The sequence below is a fragment of the Lissotriton helveticus genome, chromosome 10 (genome assembly GCF_964261635.1).
Source record: "Lissotriton helveticus chromosome 10, aLisHel1.1, whole genome shotgun sequence".
NCBI classification, from domain to species: Eukaryota; Metazoa; Chordata; class Amphibia; order Caudata; family Salamandridae; genus Lissotriton; species Lissotriton helveticus.
Window position 1 is genome coordinate 613,196,061 of NC_136071.1, and position 21,336 is coordinate 613,217,396.

The 21,336-nt window shown below is 44.9% G+C and overlaps 1 protein-coding gene across 1 annotated transcript in view; it reads left to right on the forward strand.

The window, feature by feature from the left end:
* The window catches only part of LOC144784068 (uncharacterized), a 1,315,621-nt gene that overhangs the window by 326,343 nt on the left and 967,942 nt on the right, over positions 1 to 21,336 (forward strand). Inside the window, exon 10 of the mRNA XM_078662758.1 lies at positions 16,916 to 17,081. Coding sequence (XP_078518884.1) covers positions 16,916 to 17,081 — 166 coding nt within the window. The remainder of the gene's footprint in view (positions 1 to 16,915; positions 17,082 to 21,336) is intronic.

Here is a 21,336-nt window from a genome sequence, read left to right on the forward strand (position 1 = left end):
CCAGGGTCAAGCGGCCTTTTTAGTGCTGCTTGACATGTCGGCCGCGTTCGACACGGTTAGCCATGCAATCTTGATCAGGAGGCTGGCGGAGGCTGGAGTTTCTGGGTTGGCCCTACAGTGGCTGGTATCATATCTCGATCACAGGTACCAGGTGGTATCTCTGCCACCTTTCAAATCTAACATCAGGAAGGTGGGGCAGGGTGTACCACAGGGGTCTTCCATCAGTCCCATCTTATTTAATCTCTACCTCCGTCCCCTGATCTCGTTGATAACATCCTTCGGCATAACAGTCACCAACTACGCAGACGACACCCAGCTTGTCTTCTCTTTTGAAGGCAAGAAGGCGGTATCCCAGGAGGTTTTCCATCGATGCATGAGCACCACGGCAGCATGGCTAGGTAACAACTCCTTGCAAGTTAACAGCATGAAAACTGAGGTGCTACACTGCTCAATGGACCGTACCCCTAGGCCTCTCCCACTGGACTTCTGGCCCCCTGATTTCCAAGGGACTGACTCCTCTGTTGAGTCAGTACGGAATCTGGGTGTAATGTTCAGTTCCAACTTGCAACTAGATGTAGCGGTGAACAAAACGGTAGCCACCTGTATGGCACTGCTCTGCTCGCTGCGTAAGATTCTACCCTTGCTCCCTTCACATGCCAGGCCAGAGGTAGTGCGGAGCATAATTTTAAGTCGTCTCGACTATTGCATCGCACTGCTTCTGGGGGCGCTTGCCACCTTATTGGGGAAATTGCAGCGTGTGCAGAACTTTGCTGCAAAACTCGCACTGTCGCGCCGCCGTTTGGATTCTTCTGCTGAGGCTCTCAGGGACTTGCACTGGTTGCCAATCTCGCAGCGAATCGACTTTAAAGCCCTGTGTTTGGTATTTCGGGCTCTTCATGGTCAAGGCCCACTCCCACTGCAGAACCTCTTTTCCTGGTATACCCCGGGCAGACCACTTCGGTCAGCCTCAGCCTATCTGGTATCAGTACCTAAGATCAGGCGCTCCCGGATGGGAGGTCGGGCCTTCAGGTTCACCGCAGCAAAACTGTGGAACTCTCTTCCTTTGGACCTGAGGGGTATGGCAGATCTTCCCTCTTTTAAGAAAAACTTGAAGACCCACTTATTCCCCAGAATGTTGCACTAGATTTTTCGGATGCTGGTAACACCTTGTATGTCATGACTATCTAAGCGCCAGGATGCCCGTTGGGTGACAGCAAGCGCTATATAAGAATATCTATACATACATACATACATACATACAATGTGGTAAGAGGTTGCAAGGTGGAGTAACCTGTTGAGGGAAATTATGCAGAAGTGTAATACGCTGTCACAGTGCTGAGGGTGACAGCCACAGGTTTTGCCTAAGTCGTAATACTGTACAAATTAGAACATTTGAAAGTGTATGGTGCAGGAGGCAGAGTACATTTGTGATTGTTTAGTGGTGTGTTTTATTTAGTTTGTGTACAATAGATTTGGTCATTGTTGTGTTTGAGTGGCAATGTTTAATAAAGCTCTAGTGCATTGTAGGCGAGTACATCTTTACCTGCTGTATTGCTGGACTATTCTAGTGTTTGATTATTTTGGTTTGTCAATAATTATTTACCATTCATCTACTGAAGGCTGTCATCATTGTGTTCGGGAACTAGAGCAGTTTCTAGATGGCACTATACTGGGAGCAGATTAAGTGCTTTCTTTGGCCTGGCACTTGGTCATGTTGGTTTGGCCAGGTAGTGTCACTAGGTGTGGGATATGTTGGAATGCTGGATAGCACTTTTGGGTGTGATACATTGTCTGGTGCTTGTGGGGATGTATTTGTTGCTTCTGGAAGTTAGTTGTGCTTTGTAGTTTAGTAGAGTGAGGTGACATTCTGGGGACATTGTGTATGAGCTTTGAAGTGATGGCTGGTTTTGTGTAGGAGTTTGATCAAGGGACATTTGAGCTGATGTGATTTGAAGTATGGTTAAACTTTCCATTAGTGGTTTGTTTTGTGCCTGCATGGACTTTAAGACTTCAGAATGACCAGGGAATCCGAAGAAAGCCAGTGGGTTCTGTGCCCTGGCAGTCACATGACTGAGTATCTGTGACTACACGTCCTACATGAATAAATGATTTGAGGCGTCATTGTGACTGTGCAGACACATGTCTGAGGGGGTGGCAAGACTCAAGTCTTGGATTGTTGCACAACGTCTGTCACAAGTTGTCATTTCTACGTTTTACACGTGGTGACGCCTTTTGACTGCTATTTGTTGACTTTGTGTGTTTGCATGTGTATTAGAAAGTTTAACAGGTTGCTGTTGGGTGAATGTGTAAGGTAGACATGTAGCAAACTGGGTGATGGTGACCGGCAGTCTCTGTACTTTATATTTAAGGGACCTGCAGTCATTTGTTTTGTCGTTAGTAAGAAAGGGAGATATGCCAGAATGGTTGTCTGGAATGCTGAGATTCAATGATGTAACAGAAATTTGGTGTGTTGTGTGGATTGGCAGCTAAGAGGGAGGACAATTGGAAGGAGAACGGAGCCCTGACAGGAGCTACCTATTGTTGCTATAACCTCAGGGCATAAAATGAAATAAAGAACTTACCTCCTACCCGAGTAGCTCGAGACTCTTGTATGAAGACCCAACCCCCTGACTTCAACAATGACACATGTTGTTTATTGACTGGAACCTTGGGCATATTGGTTGAATTTTACAACTAGCTGGACCATTGCTCATCAGATAACAAATTTACAATACAAAAATATTTTAACAAGGTTAGTTTTCTGCATATATATGCAATCACTACTTGCAGAAGTGCATTAGTATTTTATTTTACCACAAACACCACCACAGAACTTGTACAATTTGGTAAATGTATAAAATCAATGAAGGGGTGACTTTCATTTATTTAAAGAATTGCAGAAAATTATTAGTATTAGCAATATTATTTTCACAATTTGAAAACGTTACAATTTTTCATCTTCAATTTTTATGTTAGATCGTATGGTATGTACGTATTGTAACAATTTTAAATACTTGAGTAAGGAAACTATTCACAGTAGGCTTCACAAAGTCCACTGTAAGTTTTCGATTCTGTCTACCGAGGTCTTCCAACGACATACAGCTAAAAGCTGTCTGCAGGCGAAACCTAAACCCTTTGGCAGATATATGTGAATACTGCTGCTCCACACACCACAACAATCAATGTATAAATAGTGCACATGACAAAGTAGCTTCTCTTGAAGTACTTTCGGCAGCGGAGGCAGGGCATCGAGGGGGTAGGGAAGGTTTGTATTACAAGATTACTATTTAAAGATATCAAAGCACTGACTGATATTATCTAATGCACTGAAGTAAAACACAAGCCTTCAACAAATAAAGTATTTTTAATTTGAGATACTTTATCGTACTTTGATACAACGTTTGTTGTACCAGATACATGGCCAAACTTTTCATGGCTCGGCCCGTGCGTAGGTAAAGAGTCAAGCCAGAGATCCCTGACTCTGTATTCTCTACCTATTTCTGAGAGGGATAGACAAAAGACTACTTGCCTGACAACTCCAACATTAACACGTGCGTGTAAAAGCAACTGGAGAAGTCCGGAACCTGACAAGTAACCTATAAGAAAGAAGCACAAAAACCAACAACATCGGCAGCAGGTGAAAACTGACAGCAGGAAATTGTAGGCGAGTACCTTTTGGCTCACACTGGAGGCACCCACTACCAAAGAAAACAGAAGACGGACTGGGGCTCCAAATATGAAGTGTGACTGAATTCCAAATGAAATGGAGGTCAAAGAGTTTAATTGTTATGCAGTTGGCGAGGGCAGCCATGTTTGAGCTTCATGGTGGGTGGAACAGAATGTAAAGCAGGGAGATCTAAAAGTTGTCCTGAATCTTGAAACGAATCTCGGACTCGTCGTGGCAATCAGCGTCTGGATTTTCATGCAAAAGACCTGCCAGCGTCTTCGGAGCCACTGTGTTGGAAGGACATTAGTTTTATCACGCAAGCAATTTCTTAGCAATGGAACGCAGCTCACGGGCAGAAGTGGTGCAAGGTCGATCCCACGCCTTAATGACTTGACTGACAGAAATGGTGTGGCGCAGCTTTGTGCGTCTGAGTCTTGAAGGGTGCAACTAATCAAACAAGGTGTGGTGCCTGCCACTTTAATCAAATCAGCCAGAAGGCTTTTCGCTACATTAGGCATCGCAGGTTGCCATCTGTAGCCATGGCCAGTGAAGCAGCTTAAATGAGAATTCCTATGTGTATAACAACATCGTCAGTTTGATAACACTGAAGCCTGGCATGACGCGAACACAGTGGAGGGCGAGGGGGCAGAATTACAAACGAAAGAGGAGAGGGGAGCAATAGGAGAGCGGCGGAAGCAACAGAGGGTAGCAAATGTTTGGGGGGAAGGGGCGCAACACGGTGGGTGAAGGGAAGGGAAGCAAACTAACAGGGAGAGAGTAACATGGAGCAAGCTAGCGGCTGCGTGCGTGCACATGCACGTGACCGCAAGCGCTAGGCCAGCAGAAGCCAGGGGTAGCACTTTTAAAAGCACACTACAAAATGTCTCGCAGAGCAGCGCATGCGCTGACTCAGCGACACCTAAAAAGGATATTTTTAACAATTATGTTTTTGCAAAAGTTATTAATGACTTTGATATTTTAGAAAACGATATTTCTTACCTTCAATTCAAAAAAATTAATCTTTATTCGGATATGTATATATCCATAAAAGCACAGGTCAAAATACCAGCAATAAAAATACATACACTATAAAAATACATAGTATGTGAAGCAGCAACAAAATAAGGCAATTAATCAAGTGGAGACTTATAGCACGTAGCAAATAGCAATAATAAAAAAGAATACATACTTTATAAAAATACACAGTGTGCAGAGCAGCAACATCATAACCTTAAACTCGATATTCTTGACCACGATATTCTTGCAGTCAATGTTTATGTATCTCGATATTTTGCACTCAATATTAGTGCACGTCGAAATTTCCAACTCGATATTCTGACTCTTTACCGGTATATTCACCACTAATTGCTGTACTGACAAAATTACAGTCCTTGAAGCATTGATGCCATTTATGGGTCGCAGCGGCGACCCCTGGCTTGCCCTTTGCCACCCCTAGCACTGCCTTTGTGACCCCTGTCCTCGGAGGTAGTAAATTCAGTGCCAAGAACACAGGGCAGCTGGGGCCCCACTCTCTTGATTTTCGGTCAATTTTTTATTACACTAACAGTGAATAAATAAAATATATTATTCACTAATAGTGTAATAAAAGTTGAGCACAATAAGCTAGAATATGCACTTCGGGCCAGCCGAGGTAAGTATAAAATGCTTTTAAATGTATGTTATGTGCATGCTTGCGGGTGAAAGTGTGTTTATGTATGAGAGAGTGTATATGTGTGAATTTGTGTGTATGTGTAAGTATGTGTGAGTGAGTGAAAGTGGAGGTGAATGGCATGTGATCTCACTTCCGCTACCTCTGGAATTTTGGTGAATTGACCTCCATGCCTTGAAGCAAGCTGTACTGTATTGCATTCCCAGTTCTCCTACTTTAACAACCAGCTTGGCCTCGGGCCGATCATATTCTCCCTGTTCCACTGTCCCCAATGTGTCAATGTTTTAGAACTTTGGAAGAGGTTCAATACAGGAAATGAGCAGCAATCACATATTCCCAGAACAGGTTTCTAGTACAGTTTTCAATCATGCATGATAATGAATTTAAATAATTGTTATGGCTAATAGGCATAATTGACACATGGGGGTCGATTCCGATTCGGGAAACGAATCCGTACGACGATTCGTATTCGTAGCCGTTTCCGTCCGAATCGCGTAGAACGAGCCGTTGCAAGAAAATACGTCCGAATCAGAAGGGTACATCCGTACGACATCGACCCGCACAGTGAACCGTACGATTCGTAAAATATGCCGTACGTCCCACCAAGTACGTTCCGGACCGGGGAATCAGTACGCGATTTGTACGGTTAACATCACGTATGAGCAAATGGTACGGAGGGCAACACTATCACATACGCACCGTACCCCTAAAATCAAGCGGTGTATGCACGGGGTGTATGCACCGTACACCTACGACCTTGGGGTGTACAAACCGTACCCCTACGATCAAGGGGGTATACGCACGGGGACATACGCACCGAACCCTGATATCCAGGTGGGTACGCACCGTACCCCGATGCACCGTACCCCTGCCGTCATGGGTTGTATGCACCGTCCCCGGGTAGGGTCCGTTTCGTACGCATTTCGAGGCAAAATCTGCTTTTACGGACGTTTTAAGCTCCCGTAGAAAAAGAGTCGTACTGAGTGTTGTCGATACAATTTGTACCTGCTGGGTCGGAAAATGCAGCTTTGATCCGTACGGATATCGCGTACTGCGTGTTCCGAATGTGATTCGTACCGATTAGTGAGTTGTACGGTCTTCGGTGCGATTCGTACGGAGAACTGCTTTGGGTACACATCGTACTACATCGTACGTATGGGTATGGTTCTGCATATGATTCGTATGGGAAAAAAGCTCCATACGGCTATTCAAGGGCATTTTACCAAATGGGAATCAGCCCCACTATATCCATCTCTGGAGTTGATTACCATTTAGTCTCAATGTTTGCCTCTTCTTTTCCATTATAATTAAAGTAAATATTTGTGAAAATACCAAATCTCCAACATTTGTCTGTGCTAGAATATGGGTTTTAACAAATACTGGACTCCAAAAGGTGCACTCGCTTTTTTAATTAGTGAAACTCATGAATGGAGCATTCCTAACAAAGGATCATAGAGTAAATCCCTCATTATGATTCTTAATATCCAGGTACTATTAACGAGGGGTGGGCGGAGCTTGTGGACATACATAAAAACTCAGCAAGATTCTGCGGAGTTCTACGAGCGAATGGAATCCGGCAAGTCATGCTGCTTGCCCTGGTTTTTAGTGCCAGGAACTTGTTCTGCACAGTAAAATCAGAAAGAATAGCACCACACAACGCACCAGAGGGTGCTGCTTTTTCATGCCACTCGAGTAGATTTTCTACTCGAGTGACAGTTTTCTCAACATGAATGGTCGTGTCCTGCCGTGACCACATGCATTGAGAAAATCTCGCCGGGAGGTGTTCTAGCACCCGAAAATCACGCTAGGGATGCAAATTCTCACTCGCCACCTTAACATTGGCAAGCAGTGTGCGAGAAAAAACTCCACCATGTGGAATTTTGCTGGAACTCCGCGATGTTCTCGTATCCAGGAGTGGGAAAAACTCTGCAAACTTTGCCGGCAGAGCGGAATTTTCCACTCACCCCTACTGTTAACAAGCATCACTTATTCCAAGTGTGACCAGGAATGCACTGGTATTCTCAATCAACAGACCTTCAGACCATATAAACATAGTTAGTAAATATTTTACTGAGCATGCATTCAGGGAAAAAGTGGGGAGTGTGGGGACTGAATGAGAAGTGTTTGAGGTGGTGGTCAGGGGATTCGGCATTGGACAATTCATGGAATTGAGAGGGTCTCTGTTCGACAGGCTAACAATGCTAGAAAATGAACTAGCTAGATTTCAGTGCTTGCTAGCGATTGATTCTACAGCGCAACCTTGATTGTTGGAACACTGGGAGGAGATCATGGTGACTACAGAACAGCTGCACACTCTCAACTGGAGAGACTATGTAGACAACTTCCATGCGGACGGAGGCAGAGCAGGGAGGCTATTGTGCTGACTGATACGGGAGGACCAGTGCGGCCCTGTTATTACCCGCATCAAGGGCGACAGGGGGACCATAGTGCATACCCAGGACGAGATACTGACAGTCTTCTTCTCATATTCAGGGTCCAACAAGAGCCTGGGGCTGAAGTGCTGGACCATTTCATGCACAGAACATGACTCCCATGCATGGAGGCAGATGCTCAGGAGGCGGCTCTGAGAGACCCTATATTGAACTGATTTCATGTCTCTATAAATTCGCGATGGAAATTACCATCAACAATCTCCCCAATAGGCGAGAGTGGTGGAAGGCAGAGCTGGGTAAGAGGTTCCAAAACAGCGAGTGCAAGATGGCACTGGAATAGGTTCACAGGGTCTCACTCAGCACCCACTTCAGATATACACATTTCAGTTACACACATACCACCTACCTGACCTCCACTGAATAAACATTATGAGACAAACAGAGCACATGCAGTGCCCTAGGTGTGCGTTGGATGACGATGGGCTCATGCACATGGTGTGGGACTGCCCCATGGTCCAGCGTTTTTGGCACTTGGTAGTCGCTGATGTGGAGCTGTTAGACCTGGCATATTTTTGCGTGTTTCCCCTGTCTTTTTGCTTTATGACCTCCTGGTTTTGGTGATATGCTGGACTTCATTTTGCTGGTGTACTGTCTCTGTGCACTTTCTCACTGCTATTCAGTGTTCAGGTGCAAGTGCTCCTTCTGTAAATTGTGTCATGATTGGTGTTTCACTAATTGGCTTATTTTGATTTACTACTAAGTACCTAGAACAGTGCACCATCGGTGCCCATAGTCTGTAAATCAAATGCTGCTAGTGGCCCTCAGCACTGATTGTGCCAGCTTCATAAGTAGCTTTCCAAAGGGTGCTCAGACCTGCCACTGCAGTGTCACCGTGACGTATTTACTGCCATGTCAACCTGGCTAGTGCACCCACTTGCCAGGCCCTAACCTTCCCTTTTCTTATATGTAAAACACCCCTCAGGTAGGCCCAAGGTACCCCGTGGCCACGGTGCAGTGTATGTGAATAGTGGGACATGTACTGGTGTGTTGTACATGTCCAGATAGTGAAATGAAGTGCATTTTGTTTTCACTGTTGAAAGGCTATCTCCCATAGGTTAACATGGGGGCTGCTTTGTAACACTCTTACAAATGCAGCTAATGTGGACTTTACTATGCCTGAACTCAGGATTTCAAAATACATCTTTCAGTAAAGATGATTTTTATATTGTGTGTTTGGAAATACCACTTTTAGAAAGTGGGTATTTCCTTGTCTAACCATCCAGGTGCCTCTGCCTTTTTTGTGTGTTAGCTGTCTAAGCTTCAGACTGACAGGAGCTGGTTTGTGCATTCACACTAGACAGACCCATGGTTGAGGTGTGTCCTGCCTTTCCTGGGTGACTCGTAGCAAGGCTGAATAGACCTGGTTGCATATAAAGTAATGGAAGGAGTTGTTGCTTTCATCTGAATGGACTGTGTCTGCCTCTTACAAAGCTGTCTCCAACTCCTGGAGTGAACCTGGCCTGGGCACGGCTGAACTGGTTTATGAATGCCAGTGGAACTTTGTTGGTACCAACTTAAAAAGGAAATGTGGTATAAATATTGGGACCCTGACCCCAGAAATTTAGAACTCTTTTGGATCAAGGAACCTGCCAAGGAAAAGAGCCAGAGAAGCTGTGAGGAGGGACTGCCACTTTGCTGCATGCTTTGCTGTGCTGGCCTACTGTGACTGCTTCTGTCTTGGGCAATGAAAGGACTGGACTGCATTTTCTACAAACATCTTCATCTGGGCATCTCCAAGGGCTTGAAGTAGAGTGTGTCCCCTGTTCAAGAAGTCTCAGGAACAACAAAGACTTTGCCTTCCTCTGGGTACCGCCTCTGGGACCGTGTGTCTCAGTTGCCACAGAGGGAAACCCCAATTCCATGCTGTCACCAAGACTGCCAGCAGTTCTGTGACCTGAAGACACCTTAGAGGACACGGCCACACTTCCCACAGCAACCCTGGTCTCACCGACGACGACGTCTGCCACCGAGCCACTGCTGGCCGCGTGACCTGTGGGCACCACACTCAGCACCGCCTCACTTCACTCTGCCACCCTGGTGTCACTGACGATGCTGCCAGCTGACATTGCCGCTGCGGTCTGCATTGGGGAAAGGGGGCACTGCTCCTAAGCTACATGAAGCACTGCCTCTTCCCAACCGCAGCCGTGACTCACCGACGTCAGCCCCATCGACCGCCGATCTTCAATAGACGCCGTTGCTTCCACCGTAACTGTCAGCACTACGACGAGCACCACTCCACTTCGCTCCGCAGCCCTGGGCTCACTGACGCCAATGGACTACCATCACCCAGCCACTGCCTACAACGCGACCGCATGCCACCGCATGCCGCACTGCTCTGCTTCACACAGCAGCCTCGATGCCCACCACCGCCAGCCCGCACAGCAGCGGTCAGCCAGAACCAAAGACATGTATTACTGTATGTTCTGTGCAAATGCTTTACACACTGCCTCTGAGATAAGCCTGACCAAGGGGGTGAGCAGGGGTTATTTCAGTGTAACTCCCTTATGCTGACTAGGAAGAAGTGTCCCCCAGGGTAACAGCCTGCCAACTAGAGACCCCAATTTCTAACAGGAGCGCAGACTGAACAGGCAGAGAATCCACTCCATGGAGATCTGCCTGTTGATCGTCTACCAGAGGTATAAGCTACGTAAGGTGGGGGACATATTCTTGGACTTAGCAATGGTCCTGGCAAAACGGGAGATTGCACTCCACTGGAGGTCACGGACGGGCCCTCCACACACCTGCTGGCAATCATCACTGGAGTTTTGGGCCAGAGCAGAGGCTGCGGTATTAAGAGACGAGGAGAGGCAAGGGGTGCGGAGGCAACCCATTGGCGGACTATGGCTAGATGTACTAGAGGCCTTCTTGGCAGAGGAGGAGGATGGGCCCCCAGCCCACAGCCCCACATGGTGTAGAGTCGTGGGGAGGGGGAACAGGAGGAGGGAGTGTAAACCTGTGGTTTTGTCTCTTTCTTCTCTTCTCTCTTTCTCTCTCTTCCCCTTTCTCCACGTCCTTCAGCCATGAAGATCATATGTTGGGAGGACATCAGAGGCCCCCACTTGCCGAACGTTAGAAGTGCGCCTTACTCCCTTTCCCCTCCCTATGGTTCATTTGGCCCCACTGCTTGTGTGTTTCTCTTCAATTCCAACCTCCCAGCTGCCTCCGCACTGATACGATCCCTCTTTATGTCATGAACTCCAAGGTACTAATCCGCTAGATCACACTAGACTGCTTTTGGGTATGAATGCACATATTGTCAGGCCTTGGTGAGAGGAGCAGCAGTCTCAGATGGCGTTGGGATGATGAAACCAGCCTGAGGGTGGGCACACAGCTCATAATCCTGACAGAGAAGTGAAGTAATCCTATGTTTATTCAGAATCTTTGAAATGCTGTCTGTGTCGGACAGGATGTGCCTACCCTGACTTAAAGTTCAATAAAAACATATTTTTAAAAACAAATGTGCTGCAGGAGGCAGAGGCCAATGAAAGAGAATTACTACTTCATCTTTACTCATTGTTGGCCCTGAATCAGTGTTTGATCAAATTTCAATTAAATGAAAATTAAGCTAAAGCAGTTCGATTTTCTTGTATTTATTTCCTGAGCTCTCATCTCTGATCTGTAATTTTCTTGCTCATTTCATGTGGTGCATTCTGCTGATAGTGTTGCGCTGTCTCATTCATTACACCACTATTGAAGCACGAGGGATACCACATAGCATGTGCAAACAGTCTGTCAAATAGTAAGCAGCCGGTCAAGTGTTGAGCTGTGGTGAATATTGAGCCAAATAGTCATATATTCGATAAAGAAGCAGAAATGATTGTTGGGCAGGAGGTGGCAAGTCTCAAAAAGTCACTACACATGGGAGTATATTTTCAACGAGTTCATGCAATGCAGCGCAGCAAGTAAATTGCTGCGTTTCGTGAATGGGAGAGAGCAGAATGGCACAGCTATGCTCCTTCCATGTGATGGTGCACTTGTGGCTACCTAGTGCCAACGCAGGCACCCTTGCGCTTAGGGTGTCTGGGTTAAGGTTAGGATAGTTTTTGGTCGCTAACGGGTACATTCCTGCACAAAAACTATCCTTTTAGCTATTTCCTCTTTGTATGTGTGCTGCAGAATACAGCACATATGTATAGAGGAATTAACAAGGAGAATTAAAGATATTTCACCCCATTATACCTGCCTCAGGCAGGTGCACCATTTTCATGCTCACCAATGTCCACAAGTCTGGGTTTGCATCAAAATCCAAGCGTGGATGCACTGGAACGCCCATGAACCACCCATGGAACTCCCATCTGACACAACGTAACTCAAGGCGGTGCAATGAGCTGCATTGTGTTACATTTTCTTTTTACAAACGAGCGCAACAAACCATTTGCTTTGCTGTGTAAATAGCAGCAAAAAAGTGATTAAACCTGATGCAAATTTTTTGAAAATCTGACGCTTGGTTTACTTTTGTGGCCATCACTACCAAATGACAGATAAAACATTGAAATGTTAACCTAATTTGAACTGAACAAAGGGGACAGCATAGTAAATCTCTTTGAACAGTAGGTCATCTTCCTTTTGATGGTTGTTAAACTGGAGCAAGTGCTCCAAATAGGGTTGGCAATCCTAGAATTTTGGCATTTCGAATTAATTGTATTGGTATGCTCGAAAGATCTTAATTTTTATGTATGGAATGGGCATATTTGTTGTTAATTTCTTAAAACAATGTAACCTATTTCTCCACAGTTACACGTTCAAACAAATGTAAATCATTCTGTCAAAGGCCACTATTTTTAGGTGTGGCTTGACAGCGCAGCTGTGTGGAGACATATTGTTAATAATTTTTTTAATATAAATGAATTGGACTTTGGCTGCATCCTGAGGAGTATTACTGTCTCATGTCATGCTGTTGACTACTTAGGGGTCGATTCCGATTCGGGGAAAAAAACGTCCGTACGATTTGTATCCGGAGCCCTTTCCGTACGAATCGTACCCGTCCGTCCGAGTCGCGAAGTATGATCCTTATTCCGTGAATGCGTCCGAATCCTCACGATCCGTACGTATTGCAAGGCTGAAACCGTGAACCGTACGACTCGTACACATACCGTACGACTCGTACACATGCCGTACAACCCGACGAGTACGATCCAGACCGGGGTATGAGGACGCGATTCGTACAGTCCACGTCAGGTAAGGGCGAGTCGTACGGAAAAGCACACAAACACATACACACCGTACGGTCCGTACACCCCATGATCGCAGGGGTACGCACCGTTCCCCTGCGATCATGAGGTGTACGAGTCGTACCCCCATTGTACATCGGTGTACGAGCCATACCCCCATTGTACGATCAGTGTACGAGCCGTACCCCCATTGTACGATCGGTGTACGCGCCGTACCCCCATTGTACGATCGGTGTACGAGCCGTACCCCCATTGTACGATCAGTGTACGAGCCGTACCGCCATTGTACGATCGGTGTACGAGCCATACCCCCCATTGTACGTTCAGTGTACGAGCCGTACCCCATTGTACGATCGGTGTAGGAGCCGTACCCCCATTGTACGATCCGTGTACAAGCTGTACCCCATGTACGATCGGTGTACGAGCCGTACCACCATCGTACATGGGGTACGGCTCGTACACCGATCGTACAATGGGGGTACGGCTCGTACACCGATCGTACATGGGGTACGGCTTGTACACCGATTGTACAATGGGGGTACGCTCGTACACCGATCGTACATGGGGTACGGCTCGTACACCGATCGTACAATGGGGGTACGGCTCGTACACCCCATGATCGCAGGGGTACGGTGCGTACTCCTGCGATCATGGGGGGTACGCACCGTACCCGGGGGCCGTTCCGTACCTTTTTTCGGCGCGAACTCTGCTTTTACGGCTGTTTTCAGCTCCCGTAGAAAAAGGGTCGTACGGTGCATACCCGACAAGTATCGTACTTGCTGGGTCGTAAAAACCAGCCGCGAACCGTACAGATGTCGCGTACAGCGGGTTCCGAGGGAGAATCATACGGAGATTAGAGTTGTACGGTGTCTTGTACGACTCGTACGGAGTACGGCCCCTGGTACGAATCGTACTTCGTCGTATGTACGGGGGACGTTGCAGGGTACGATTCCTACGGGAAAAACGCTCCGAACGGCTATTCGTAACAATGTTCCCGAATCGGAATCGACCCCTTAGTCTGTCAGCCCACCTTCCAGGAAGTGTTTCCTTTCAAACGCACATGGGACTGTCGGAAAAGCACACTCAATCATCTCACAGTTTGCCACAATCATTTCTTTATCTTCTTTATTCATTTTATACAGAAATAGTCCTTTTTTGCTATCTTTTTCTAGCTTTGGCAAAATCAATAGAAAAGTGTTGGTCCGATAAGTGCATGTAAACATTTGTAAATGCCTGTGTTTACATGCATTGCCTCATCAATGTCAGGCACGTTTGCTTTGCCACAGCTTCTCAACTTGATGATTGAGGGTAGGCTGCCTAGAGATGTTGACTTCATTTGTTTCTGATTGCAAATAGTGCATGTGTCAGTAATGTAATTGAAATATAAAAAGTAACTTGTGCCAACATGGACCTCTTTCTGATTTCCATTGGCAGAAATCTGTCAATAAGCACTTTCAGTTCAGAGCGGTTTCATGTCAAATCTGTATTTCATGCTTTTGGAGTGCATTGATTCGGGTTTTTTGAGTTCCTATATTTTGTCCCTGGACTTTGGCAAACTTCATCAACTTTGCATAGTTAAAAAAAGGTGTGCTGAGTTCTCCATCTTTGTCCCACTTAGCTTGTGGTAGGATGCACTATTGTACACAACTGAAATCCTAAGAGCAGCCCTTGATTAGGTAAAGAGAGCAGTCTTGGTGTTATTAGACCTGTCGGTTGCATTCGACACAGTCTTGCATGTCATTCTTTTAGACCATCTCGCATCATATGGCATCTAGCACTGTCCTAGAATGGATAAAGAATTTCCTGCAAGATCGCCGTCAAGTGATCACATAAGGCCACTATAGCTCTCAGGAAAAGTCACTTCTGTCAGAGGTTCCCCAGGGCTCAAGTCTTAGCCCAACCCTCTTTAATGCCTATATGACCCCGCTGATTAAACTAATATCATCCTTTAATATAAACACCATATCATATGCGGACGATACGCAGCTAATCTTGGTCTTGGACAATGATACTACCCAGGCGGAAGAAAATCTCCGCAACTGTCTTACAGCAACTTTCAGTTGGATGAATAATAACCACCTGAGGTGTAACTCCGAAAAAAACGAAACTCTACCAATTGGCTACAAAACTTTTTCTCGCACAAACTCTGGTGGCCAGCAAATACTACTCCCCCCTCCAAACACAGTGAACATGGTTAGGAATCTTGGAATAACATTTGACATCTCCCTATCGTTTAAACAGCAATCCCTGGCAGTTGCCGGTACCTGCTTCCACATCATAAAAAGCCTCAAGAAATTCTTCAATCTAATTCCCAAGTCAGCAAGGCAAACTGTCACCGTTGCCCTTATCACCTCCAGGTTAGATTATTGCAATAGTCTATATGCAGGAACTAATAGATCAGTACTGCATAAGCTCCAGATGGTCCAGCATGCGGCTGCACAGCTGGTACTTAAATGACCCAGGCGATCGTCCGCAACAGAAGCGCTAGATATCCTACATTGGCTAAAAATTCACAATCGGACACGTCATGTTCAAGGTCCTCATCATCACTTTTAGGGCCTTCCGTTTTCGGGGCCCCCAATACCTTCGAACTGGTTTTAAGCGCTATGTTCCCTCCCGAAGCTTAAGATCAGCAAATGCCAATCTGCTGAAAATACCTTCCTTCAGATTGGTGTCAAATGGAGGATAATCGCTCACGTCTTAAGTTCAAAGGCTTGGACTAAACTTCCCCCAAAACTTCGCCAGATTACGTCAGAGTCCCTGTTTAGTAAGGCACTAAAAACCTGGATCTTCGGTGCGCCGGACACTCTCTGCAAAACGATGATCTGATCTCCCATCTCTACCGTTAGCAGTAAACCAGCTCTTCTTTCCATCTTGGTTTCCGTCTCAGTGCCAAGATGCTCCCCGGAGTGATAGTCGCGCTATACAAATAGACCATTACATTACATGTCTCCATTAATAAAAGTTTTTTTGTGACACAATTTTCTTGCAAAAACATTTTGAAGACAAATTCCACCACTGCAAGCATAATTTCTGAAGACTGTTGCCTACCACAAACTTACTTATAGTGAATACTACTGTTTTTAAATAGTTTACAAACTAATTTAAGTTGTTAAAACGGTCACGAAATTGTGGTTGAACAACTTTGCAGCTCCTCACGCCCTCGGAATTACAGGAAAATGATTGCTGCCAAACTGATGGATCCCAGTCTAAAGAGTCCTCTGTCAAAATGGAAATATAAGAACTCTGAGGTTTCTATGGTTGCAAGTGATGAGGACATGGAGGGTGGTGATTTTGCATGACCAAAGTCTTATAAAGAGCATCATAGTAAACAAGGCAAAATTATGACCCTGTTCAGATCTCACCCCAAAAATCTACATCTCCTCTGAAAAAATATCTTAAGTTTTATGCATGCCTGTAATTCTAAAACAAAAGGCAATAAAACGAAATGGAAAGAAAATAGTTTCTCTGTCTTGATATTCAGAATTGTATGCGATTTGTAGGACATGGAAAGAACAAGGGTGTTAACAAATGAAGCTTCATTCAAACATTCCCTATATATGCACCTGCCATTTTCCTTGTGTATATCTAAGTAGCTCAATTGTGTTTGAGCAGGAACCATGCATGCATCGATTTTTAGCACTGTAGGCAAACTATAATTTTTCCACATGGAGCACTCTCTGTACAGTATTTGTCTGGATGTTTGAGTAATTTAGTGCAGCCACTAGGTGGCAACCTAGAAAAAAGGTTTATCCTTGGCTTAGGAAAGCTTTGCTCTTGTACCTGCGGGCCCAAACAGCTCGCATTTATCTCAAACTGTAAAAAAGTGTTTGCGTAAATTTGGAAGGTTAAGAATTGTCTAACATTGGACAAGTCAGCCAATCATACATATAATAGAGATGATCATTGTCTTCATTACAGTGTTTTTACAATGTATTTTCTATTTGATTTTCAGGCAACCGCTCGTAGATGCGCTACCATCCTGTGGGACGGAGGCATGCGTAATTCTCATGAAAGAAATCCTGCTGTCCAAAGACATAGAAGAGGAGAAAATTGATTCTTTCCTATGGTCATTGGCGTTTGTCCCTGAACCCACAGCTGCAATGATTGGCTCCCTTACAGTGAGTAGACTCCCCTTACTCACTGCTTGACATGAAAATTCTGAAGTGCAAGTACTTATTATACCAGTCTGTCTATTTTGCTTCTTAGAAGCATGAGTATTCTCCCTTTATAAGTATTGCATTACTCCTAAGACCTGCAAATACTCTCTGTACCAAAAATGTAGGTACACAGTACCTGACAGTACCTGCCCATTTAAAGCACAGCCCGTACACGGGTTTCTAGCCCATTCGTTAGAGTTCTGCCTACAACATTATAGACTGCACTAATTCACTTGTGCAATATGTTGCACTACATAAGCACACATGCAGCAGTGTCATAGAATCCAATGCAAAAAAGCTGCCATTATATTTCCACCAATTATGTTTCATGGGTTACACATCCTGCTGCAAACAGATGTTGCTTCACCTCATCCCACAGAGATTTTAGCACCAGTGCAACCATGAACGAAATTGATTGTGAAACCATTGTTAAACTTATTTACCACATGTATAGTTTAGTTACCGGTCATTTTAAAAGCATGCCATAGATTTTAGGTACAAAACAATAGTCCTTAAAGTACATTTACAAGAAAATAACCCCGTGATTTTACATAGTTTTACTACCGATGCAATATAAAATTGAACAGATTAATTGTGCTTCAATACAGTGAGGTTTTCCAAATTTGACATGTGGTGAAAAGTGAATTTTCCCATTTTGATTGAATATTTAGTACAAACAAGCACTGGCAAAGCCAAATCGGTCTGGCCTTGGCAAGGATGAATATTTTCATGCCAAACTTATACAATAGGAATTACTTGTCTAAAAGTAATATATTTTATATAAAAATACCGCAATCTAACAATGGCATGCATAGTTTTGCAAAATAAGTAAAAAATGACGTATTGCAAAAATAAATAAAAGCACATGAAATGAAAACAGTGATTGGCCTACCAGCCACTGTACTGTCAACTAATTCTTAGGCGGCAGTACACATGTGCAGATTTAAAATGCTGTCACTTACAGTGAAGAGAGACACTGACTGAAATGGGGTGACCCATTGGCCCATTCTGTATGCTATGGTGAGCCGAAGCAAAATATGAATGACACTTGAATCGACCAATAAATGAAGAGGGACTAAGCAAGAGCCACTGTATTTAGACCTACATGTATCTATTTTTATTGAGATTTTGGGGGGCAAATAAGGCTGGTGAAACAACTAAAGCTATCCGTAGGCCATACTTAAACATGTGGAATCGTTTTGCTTCTTCTTTGTCTAGGTGCAAAACTTTAATTTGAAACAAATACCATTTTTGACTGATTTGACCTGTATTTTTTGCACTACTGTAATGTTTCTGTGATTGGCCAATTTTATAAAACACAAGGGGCGGTGCCATGCCCAAATGTGGATGCTGGGTTCTGGATTGCAATGTTATAAACTCTTACTTTAGCTTAATTCTTGCACTATAGACGCCTCTCTATTCATAGCATTCCTATTTCTGACTGCCCTCAACATTGAAAATCCCTTTCTGCACAATTTGCAGAAAAGGAAAGGAAACGAGGGCCCCTAAAATGGCAAATTTCCTCCTCAGTGTATTTTTACTTCGCTGTCTGACATTCACAGCACACTGACCCTCTTGTCAGACTTTAACTTCTAAAATTACCAAACGGCTGCCTGGGTGGGTGTGATTAAATCTTCTGTAAATGGATATATTGTACTAAAACCCTTCAGGAGTTGTATCCTTGGCCCTCGGAAGGTCAGGGTTTTGTCTGTGAAATAGTTTGAGAATATTAGCGACAGATTTGCAAGTCGTGAAAAGTGTGTTCACTTTTGTGTAAAAACAAATGAATTTCTGTGCGTCAAGTAGTTAAAAGGTGAAAGAAAAGCTGTTACATAGGTTTGAAAATAAAAGGTCTCCAACATTTTGAAACTCTACTGGTGGATTGAAGTGTTCAGCTGCCTCCTTTAAAACATCCATGCTCACAAGCACTCCATTGCATTCCTCCCTATCATATGACTGGAGCTTTGCCAGCAGCCAGCAGAGCTCTCTGGCAACCTTCATGGCGTGGCCCTTGCTCAACGAAGCTCCAAAAGTAACACATTAAACAAGCATTGGTAAAGCCAAATAAGTCTTATTGTATGGACCTAGTGGCACTGCTAATGTCTTTAAGCTGTAAAGCAGTTTATGTACAGCATGAATGAAAGGGAACAAATGAATACAAAAAAAAAACCATGACGCGGTGGCTGAGCTTTGTCATTTTGTAGGCAGGGACATTTTTTAATTTATTTCTTTTTATTTTTGGAGTTTTATATAGCGCTGACCTGGTCCGAGGGTATCGGAGCGCTTTACAACAGTGTTTCATGATAGTTAACATTGTAGAGCAGTCTTAAACATAAAGTTCGGCAGTCCAAGAGTGCTGAGGCTTCTTGAGGTAGTAGTTGAGTCCTGAGGTAGCCTCGTTGAATGCATGCATTAGATGTATATGATCACACCTTCAAAATGATGCAGCTCAGCAGGAGTCTGAGCGCCATGTCGAGGAGGGAGGGTGGAGGGGGCAGCAAGCAGGAGCAAAGGGAGAAGCACCCAAAAGCAGAGAGCGACAGAGAAGAGCAGACGGCCCAGACGCACGGGTACAAAGGAGAGCACCATTTGGTTGTGGGACAGAAACATGCTGACGAACAAAAGCAACATGGGTGTTCAGAAAATATGGCAAAATAAGTGAAGGTGAGGACAGGACCGGACTGGGAACCAAAACCGGCCCCGGCAAAGTGCTCGGCCGGCCCCCGGCGGAAGGTCTGAGCGCTTTGCCGGGGCCGGTTTTCCGCCGATTTTGTTGCAGGGCCGATTTTGCAGCTATGCTGCATAAATGGCCCTGTAACAAAAACGGCCACCAGGGGCCCAAAACCGGCCCCCACCCGTGCGGCGCACCGGGGGATTGCCCGGTGCCGGCAACGGCCAGTCCGGGCCTGGGTGAGGACAGAAACATTCGGGCGTGAGAGAAAGACCGACATAACAGGCGAAAGAGGGTGACATTTGAACACAGGTTTGGGACAGGTGAGAGACAGGCACGGCCGGCAGAGGTAATAGCAATGACCAGGGTGGGGGAAGTAGACAGTCGATGTGATAGGGAAAGTAAAATAAATGAAAAACCACTTACCACGTATGCCGAGTCGGCGGCACGGCGAGCCCAAGGTAAGTGGTTTTATTTTTTTTATTTTACTTTCCCTATCGCATCACCATGTCGGCGATGCAGCAAGGTAAGTGGCTTTTTAAAAAAAGTTTTTACTTTCCCTATCTCGTCATCTGTCGACTTCCCCCCTGCCCTGCCCCACCGCTGTTACCTGTGCCAGCTGCACCTGGTGAGAGAGAGCAAAATGGAATGCAGTGAGATTAAACCACATGCACATTTATGGAGTACTTAAGCACAAAGAAAAAAGTAAATCCCAAAACGTGAGCAGGGGAAGGCCTCAAGTACTTTGGAAGCTGGCAAGTACTAGAATAGGAAGTAAAGCCCACAGAAGCTTACTAATAAGAAGCAAGCAAATCAGAGTGACGATACAACCAATCAATGGTAAGCAATAATTTGGCTCCAAGCCCACTTTAAGCTGTTAATAAATTTGGCAAAAGACAGCACATGTGATCTCTTCTTAACTTGTGCCTGTATTGTCCGGGGCTCAGCACCGGCACTTAATTGTCATCACCGGCTCTAATAACAGTCCACAACATGGTGGCTCTGTCTTTTTAATTTCGAGATGAGCAAAACAAGCATTTTTATTTAATCAATATGTATTGAAAATGAATAATACCAGCCTCACATGCCCTTATTATAGCTTTGTGTGGCCTGAAATAATCTGAATTCCAACACTTGTAGAAGTGTGATGGTTAGGTGTTATGTTTATACTGTCATTGGATGCACTGGCAGGGGTGGTGCAGGCTGCTGTGGCCTTCCAAGAAGGGCCCTGGCACTTAATGTTTTACAAATTAATCATTGTCTAGTAGGCGACATATAATAAACAAAATGAAGTACCCGAGCTGCTACAGAACAGCATGTTTGAAAGATATTTGTATTATCACACCTGCAAGTGACAGCGGACAGACCCATCTCTGTTAGATGTATATAACTAGTGCTCAGAGTATGCCAAGGGAACTACCACAACTGATCACAGCTGGGAGGCTACTCTTATAGTGTTACTGCAAGAATGAATGTGACCTGCTCATTCACATTTGAATTATGCTGGAAAGGCATTACACAATTCCAAAACAGTGCTTAATTGTT